Source organism: Salvelinus alpinus, chromosome 5 (assembly GCF_045679555.1).
Source record: "Salvelinus alpinus chromosome 5, SLU_Salpinus.1, whole genome shotgun sequence".
NCBI classification, from domain to species: Eukaryota; Metazoa; Chordata; class Actinopteri; order Salmoniformes; family Salmonidae; genus Salvelinus; species Salvelinus alpinus.
In genome coordinates, this window is record NC_092090.1 from 84,236,124 (window position 1) to 84,244,308 (window position 8,185).

General features: G+C 45.5%; 1 protein-coding gene and 1 pseudogene across 1 annotated transcript; both read left to right on the plus strand.

The window, feature by feature from the left end:
* The first annotated feature begins 2,725 nt into the window (after positions 1-2,725).
* LOC139577072 (uncharacterized) lies at positions 2,726-3,988 on the plus strand. Its single transcript, XM_071403832.1, has one exon. The coding sequence runs from the start codon at positions 2,978-2,980 to the stop codon at positions 3,986-3,988; it is 1,011 nt and encodes a 336-aa protein (XP_071259933.1). The 5' UTR covers positions 2,726-2,977.
* Positions 3,989-4,152: 164 nt separating this feature from the next.
* LOC139577071 (toll-like receptor 13) lies at positions 4,153-6,604 on the plus strand (annotated as a pseudogene).
* Positions 6,605-8,185: the final 1,581 nt, after the last annotated feature.

Here is an 8,185-nt window from a genome sequence, read left to right on the forward strand (position 1 = left end):
CTGCATGTGTATATCATCAAGATAACCCAGATAACCATGGGGTCATAACCTTTCCTGTACACGTGTGTACCCACACACCCACCCCCACACACACACACCCACACACACACACACACACACACACCCACACCCACACCCACACCCACACCCACACCCACACACACACACACACCCACACCCACACACCCACACCCACACACCCCCACACACACACACACATACATTCAGGTTCACACACAGAGGGTTTATCTATCTACACCCATCTCTTGCCACTCTTTCGCCTTGCTCTTCTCTTCCTCCTTTTCACTTATCCTCTCCCGCCTTAATCTCTATCTCTCTTACACTCGCTCTTTCTGTCTTTCCCATTCTCTCCTTCCCTCTCTTAACAGGAAAATAGGAAGTGTTATTCATGCTGGTAATTACATTTCTCTCTTTTGTTATGGCAGCCGTTAATGGATGGACAAATGTAACTACCTCTTTATGGAAGTAATAACGTTACAGGACAGTGGAGATAGCTGGCAGTGCAGCATATCAGTCTCTCTCTCTCTCACACACAACAGAGACACAACACCGGCCCAGTCACACTGAAAACACACACCCACACCCACACCCACACACACCAACGTGCACCCATTCAAAAAAATTGAGAAATAGGCCATGGTGATATGCTGATGCAGGGGGCCATTTTTACAGCATATTTTATTAATCTGTTGTTTGCAAAATGCTGTATGAAATATGGATGGTCTGAGCCAGGCTGTAATACTCTGACTTCCAGGGCAAGGAGACAGGCGACAATACAGGAGCACGGGTTCCATACTACTACACACAGAATCACATAGTGTAGAGGGTTGAATAGATGGAGGTATAGATAAATGGATGGATGGATGACTGGATAATGGCATGGATGGAGGTATGGATAAAGGGATGGATGGAGGTATGGATTAAGGGATGGATGGATGAATGGATCGGCGCATGGGCAGATGGACGGATGGCAAATTGACTTTCATTGATTGGAAACAGCTGGGGGTTTGCTGTTGAGCTGGAAGTGAGAAGTAAAGGAATCAATGTGCTTTTGTGCTTTGCAGCGCTCTTATCATATTGACTACACAGGGGTTTATGCAAATGTTGACACAATGTTGTTTTCACACAAGTGCAGAAAGCTGAATGGGGAAAAGAGGAGAAAGTTCTGGGCATGAACACGCTTTCAAGTTGCCGAGTTCATTAGCAATAATCATCAAATAATAATCCATGTAATAAAATACATGTCTGAAATATGTCCCTGACCCTGACGGTGCAGTTCCATCCACTTTGAAGCGTACATCTAGAGAGTGCTTTCTTAGCAACGCAGCGCTCCCACGGCATGATGGGAAGTGACATTAGCGCCTGGTGCAGCCACGGAGAGGGCGGGGTCTAATAGAGGGGGCCAGGAGGGGTGAGCCATGCTGCTTCATCACACACACAGCATACACACACACACACTTAGAAATACACACACACACAGACACAGACACACACACACACACACTCACAAACACACATTTAAAAACACACACACCCAAACCTGTCCACATGCACATACTGCATCTCTTCATCCATCCAGAGAGTAGAGCAGGAGGTTCTCTGTTTGTAACCCACAGTGATGGACCACAGAAACATGGCATGTCTGACACAGTGGCAGACAAGACAACACCCCAGCCATTTCTTCTGCATTTATGTGATTAGTTTGATTAACGGGGGCTGAGCTACAGTGGTGTTTGTGAGACAAGGGCCCCCAAGTTGTCCGGGCCGGGTCTTTTCCCAAAAACGTCAGAATGGTTTGAGCTATCTATGAAAAGCTGAGACTCTCGCGAACACACTCATGTAACATGTTTTGCTCTATGATGCTCACAATCTACACAAGAGTCGTTAGAAGGTAAGGGGTTCTTCTACATAAAAAATCTTAGGAAATCCCTGGACATGGTGTCTATAATACTGTAATAAACACACATAGTCGCTGTCACAAACTCCAAACTCCACACAGTTATCACTGACTAGTTGGATATTAATTTCCTACTGAGCAAACAATTTCTGTACTTTGGCTGACCTTATTTTTTTATTGACATTTGTCAATAAAACTCAACTGTTTATGTAAAATACTTTTGTGTTCTACTTGTAGCCCTGGTTGTCCTGAAAAGAACATGGTAAAACATTTAATTGTGAGGCTAAATATAAGGGCAGGATATGCAGATAAATGAATGTCAGATAAATGAATGTCAGATAAATGAATGTCAGACAAATGAATGTCAGACAAATGAATGTCAGATAAATGAATGTCAGACAAATGAATGTCAGACAAATGAATGTCAGACAAATGAATGTCAGATAAATGAATGTCAGATAAATGAATGTCAGACAAATGAATGTCAGACAAATGAATGTCAGACAAATGAATGTCAGATAAATGAATGTCAGACAAATGAATGTCAGACAAATGAATGTCAGATAAATGAATGTCAGATAAATGAAAAGCTGATTTGTCTCGGGTCTTGGGACTGAAGACAAACTAAGAAGTAAAAGACAGTGCTAACCACTACCTCTTATGTTGAAGCTACGAGGAAGCGAGAAACAGCCTTTCTCAAAGTATCTAACAGTTAATTAAAAATAGACCAGGAAGAGATTGCAGAGATGCAAAAGCCATATATAGTCAAAATATCAAGAGGAGATGCACACAGATACAACTCAGTTAACAGACACAGCAGTGGAAGAACACCAGGTCTTCAGTCCAATGGACAAGCTATCCCACCGACGCCTCATCCCATAGGATAGAGGAGTATTCTGATTATCAATCTACAATCCCAGACAGATTTGTTAATCAACCTACACTGTATGACAAAATCTCAACTGGATAAGAAACAGGATGCTGAAAGTGATTTCCTACGGACAAACTACAGACGGCTTCACATCATCCTAGCAGACCAGTGTCTACTTCAAAAGAAAGATGAGGCTGGTCTCTGCTCAGTTTGGACTATTGGTGGTTTGGATCATCGGCTCCTGGGGTTGGTTAAGTAATAAATGTGTCCTCTATGACAATAAATGTAATTACTGGCTATCCATTCACTCCAGTTCCTACCCTCACAGCAACCTAACTGCCGTTTGCTGGGATTTATCTGAACTCAACCTTTCCATTGTTCCGTCAAACTACCAGGCTCTCTGTCTCGAGATCAGGAGTGGGTCTGTGATGCAGTCTGGCGCTCTCTCTCGATTCTCCGTCCTTGAGACCATTCACATATGCGGATGTCTGTCCACGATTCTCCCTGGAACCTTCAAGGGGCTGTCCCATGTGAAGAAACTCTATCTGTTGTGTATGGGACAGTGTTACAATTCCTCACTTCTACCTAACACATTCAGTGACCTGACTAATCTTGAGGAATTGTCCATTGAGAACTACAGGATTTCTGTGATGGCACTGGACGCATTAGGAGGGATACCTCTTCTGAAGAAACTCACAGTCGATAGTTGTACAGAGGAACTCTCTGATTTGCTATGTGGGATAGTCAATATGTCACAGTCATTGACAGCCCTGGACTTTACTTCAGATGGGATAGTCATTTTAAGGCACCCAAACTGTTCGGACACCAACGGAGCTGTTCTTGAGCTTCCTTATTTCTACCGTCTTCAAGAGGTGTTTCTTAACTTCCCTAATGCCCACCGTTTAGAAAAAAGAGCATTAAAATGCTTTGAAAACATTTCATCTCTTTTTTTGCCTGACAATGATGCGCTACAGACACAGCTTCTGCAGTCTGGTATCAGCAGGCTGCGTCATTTTGTGTTCAACAATAACAATTCTTTTGAATCCGTTTGTGAGACTGTATTCAAACTATCAATCAGACAAGTTCATATAAGTGATCATAAAACTGAGAACTACTCAGAGTCTGCAATAAGAAATTGTCAGGGATTGAAGTGCTCAGACTCAGCATCTGTCATAGTGGTAATGTTAGAGTCAACTTGATCCATTATTTGAAGAATCTCACTGATGTGTCAGTGTTAAGATACTGGGACGTTAAACCTGAGTGCATTGAGCTTTGTGACACTCACACTCAGGGCCCAATCACTTGGCTGAAGAGACTTTCCTTGACCCTACACATGCCAAGTATCACCTCAGAGCAGTTCAGTTGAATGAAAAATCTGGAATATCTGAATCTAGAATCCAGCAACATTAACAATATTTCGGACTTTACATTTAACGGACTTGGTAAATTGAGGATCCTACATTTAAGGGGTAACAATATCTCTCAAATTACAAAGAACAGTTTATTTGGCCTGCACAACTTAGAGACCCTAACACTGGAACTAAACCCACTTGTACACGTTGAAGCTTTTGCGTTCATTCACCTCACTTCACTGAAGAATGTAGATTTAGGGGACATTCACCATCCAGCCAGCCAATGGGAGAAGCGTGTGACTTTAAATCTGACGCACATATTTGGGGTCTTCCCTCCAGGATTGATGTACATGAACATTACCTCCTTTTTCGATTGTATCAACATCATCATCGGCAGCACAGCACCCCTAAACTAGGCTTGGCCCTTCAGGTCCGTGCCCAAAATGTGTCTTTCCAGGACTGCTGGAGGCCGTTCTTCAAGTCCGTCGTCAGCCTCACAGCTATAACGGAGCACCTCCTGTGTGGATCTCATTTTGCTGCAAAGTACTTCCCCTCCCTGGAGTATTTTGACTTCCAGTCTATGCTCTATGCAGAGTTTGTAGATATGACTGACCTGAACACACTTGTGCAGCTGAGGTATCTTAAGCTGATGAGAGTTGACCTTATCCTGCAACCGGGGCTGGCCATGGTGTTCCACAATCTGACCAAACTGGAGAGCCTGAACCTCATCTCCTGTAGGATCCTCACTATGGAGGAGGAGCTGAGCAGAGACCTGCACTCCCTTGTGCAGCTGTCAATCAAAGTCCAAGAGGAGTTCAGTATGTTAGAGACCTTCCCAGAGCCCCTGACCAGCCTGAGTTACATGTTGTTCTACAAACCTCGTCTGCACTGTAGCTGTGACAACACCTGGCTGGACAACTGGGCCAGGGGTCAGAGGCATATCCAGGTCATCATCTGGCACCCCAATGAGGCTGATCTGACCTGCAAAGATGAGACCGGTATCCAAAACTTTGCCAGGTACTCAGAGGCCAACTGTTCCCTGGACGTGGGCTTTGTCCTGCTCTTCTGCACCTCCCTGGGCCTGCTCCTCTTCATGCTGGTGACGGTGCTCTATCAGCTGGCTGGGGACTACCTGCTGGCCTTCTGCCACATCCTCCGTGGCTGGCTGGAGGAGGCCGTGCGGAGGCCCAACCCCAGAGGGCGCCACTGCTATGATGTGTTTGTGTCGTACAGCGGTAGAGACGAGCGCTGGGTGGTGGAGCAGCTGCTGCCGGGCTTGGAGCAGAGGGGGCCTCCCTACCTGCGTCTCTGTCTGCATAGCAGGGACTTCCAGCTGGGGAAGGACATTGTGGACAACATCAGAGACAGCCTCTACAGCAGCCGCCACACTCTGTGTGTGGTGAGTCATCACTACCTGCGCAGTAACTGGTGCTCCCTGGAGCTACGACTGGCCACCCTGCGTCTGTTGGTGGAGCACAGGGACATCCTTATCCTGGTCTTCTTGGAGGACATCCCTCCTCGCCAGCTGTGTGCCCACCACCGCCTGGCCAGGCTGGTCAAGACCAGGACCTACCTGGACTGGCCTCAGGAACCGGCCCTGCAGTCTGCCTTCTGGGACCGTTTGTGGATCAAACTGGCCACTCCTGAACCAGATCCCAGGCAGTAACATTTACATTGACATTTTGCTAATTTAGAAGACCCTCTTATCGAGAGCGAGGTAGAGTAGTGAGTGCATACATTTTCGTATTTGTAGTTTTTTTTGTCATAATAACACAACACACAAGATATACATGACTACCTTTATCATGGGTATTTTGAATTTACAGACATGGGAAAATAGTACATTTTTACATTTTGTTCCATACTGTGCTACCTGCATTGCAACAGATTTTGGTTTGGTCTTATTCTTTGAGTTTATTTTATTTTATTCAATATTGCAAATACATTTTTATTGTTTAACATATTGTGTTGTTATTGTTTTTTTCTTTGCTTCGCTTTCATTAAACTTCCCTGTTGGAAGGAATGTATATATAGTATGCCTTGATCATTTGATACCAAACACACACAAACACACTAGAGGCCAGTCTGATATTGTGTACTGAATGTCAAGCTGTCCATACTTTAAGAGTAGGAAAATGATTCACGTATACTGTATTGTTGATTGCACTGTGCACAAGACAACACAATATAGCCTCGCTACTGTTTTTCACTTTCTTTTTACTGTTGTTTTTATTTCTTTACTTACCTATTGTTCACCTAATACCTTTTTTGCACTATTGGTTAGTAAGCATTTTACTGTAAGGTCTACACCTGTTGTATTCGGCGCATGTGACCAATAAACTTTGATTTGATTTGAACACAATGTCCTCTTGTGTCACGGTTGATAGATTTGAGAGATAATCCACTGTTGCAGAGTAATCAAAATGCCCCTCCGTGTTTTAATGCCCCATAAGGAGATGTTCAGTCATCTGAGCATGTATAAGCTAAGGGGGCTGTCTGAGGTCCAGAGATCTGATTGATAAGTGGACATAATGGACAGATAAACATTTAACCAAGATCATTTTTAATGAAAAGGGCTAATTATCTTACGCTAAATAGGGAAATGAACTGAGGTTATCCTCTAACACACAATCCAATTTCTACAGGATCAGTGTGTGTGCGTGCGTGCGTGCGTGCGTGTGTGCGTGCGTGCGTGCGTGCGTAGGTGAGAGTCTCTACATTGAGGTGGGTATTTTACTATTGTGTTGCCCATTGTAGAGGGAAGTCAGAGTTCAGGGCAGGTTTACTCCATTAGCACAGAACAAACTCTTTGTGTTACATAAATAAAATATAAATAAGAGGGAGAGGGAGAGAGAGAGACAGAGAGAGAGAGGGAGAGACAGAGAGAGAGAGAGAGAGAGAGAGAGAGAGACAGAGAGAGAGCGAGAGAGAGAGACAGAGAGAGAGGGAGAGGGAGAGGGAGAGAGAGAGACAGAGAGACAGAGAGAGAGAGAGAGACAGAGAGAGAGAGGGAGAGACAGAGAGAGAGAGAGAGAGAGAGAGAGAGAGAGAGAGAGAGAGAGAGAGAGAGAGAGAGAGAGAGAGAGAGAGAGAGAGAGAGAGAGAGAGAGAGAGAGAGAGAGAGAGAGAGAGAGAGAGAGAGGGAGAGGGAGAGGGAGAGACAGAGAGACAGAGAGAGAGAGAGAGAGAGAGAGAGAGAGAGAGAGAGAGAGAGAGAGAGAGAGAGAGAGAGAGAGAGAGAGAGAGAGCGAGAGAGGGAGAGAGAGAGGGAGAGGGAGAGGGAGAGGGAGAGGGAGAGAGAATGTGTGTGTGTCTCTCAGTGATGGATGCTAATAGCTTGCCTTAGGCCACAATTCGAGGGGAGTCTACAATAAAGCAGAGTGCTTGTGTGGATGTGTTGTTGGTGTTGGTGGAGGTAGTGGAGGTGGAGGTGTTGGTGTTGGTGGAGGTAGTGGAGGTGGAGGTAGTGGTGTTGGTGGAGGTAGTGAAGGTGGAGATAGTGGTGTTGGTGTTGGTGGAGGTAGTGGTGTTGGTGGAGGTAGTGGTGTTGGTGGAGGTAGTGAAGGTGGAGATAGTGGTGTTGGTGTTGGTGGAGGTAGTGGTGTTGGTGTTGGTAGAGGTGTTGGTGGAGGTAGTGGTGTTGGTGTTGGTAGAGGTGTTGGTAGAGGTAGAGGTGTTGGTGGTAGAGGTGGTAGAGGTGGTGGTGTTGTCAGTGTTGGTAGAGGTGATAGTGGTGGTGGAGGTGTTGGTGGAGGTAGAGGTGTTGGTGGAGGTAGTGGTGTTGGTGGAGGTAGTGGAGGTGGAGGTAGTGGTGTTGGTGGAGGTAGTGAAGGTGGAGATAGTGGTGTTGGTGTTGGTGGAGGTAGTGGTGTTGGTGTTGGTAGAGGTGTTTGTGGAGGTAGTGGTGTTGGTGTTGGTAGAGGTGTTGGTAGAGGTAGAGGTGTTGGTGGTAGAGGTGGTGGTGTTGTCAGTGTTGGTAGAGGTGATAGTGGTGGTGGAGGTGTTGGTGGAGGTGGTGGTGTTGGTAGTGGTGGAGGTGGAGGT

What these genes read in the sequence shown, in the direction of transcription:
- LOC139577072 (XM_071403832.1), top strand. Translation starts at nt 2,978, where the DNA reads ATGAGGCTGGTCTCTGCTCAGTTTGGACTATTGGTGGTTTGGATCATC.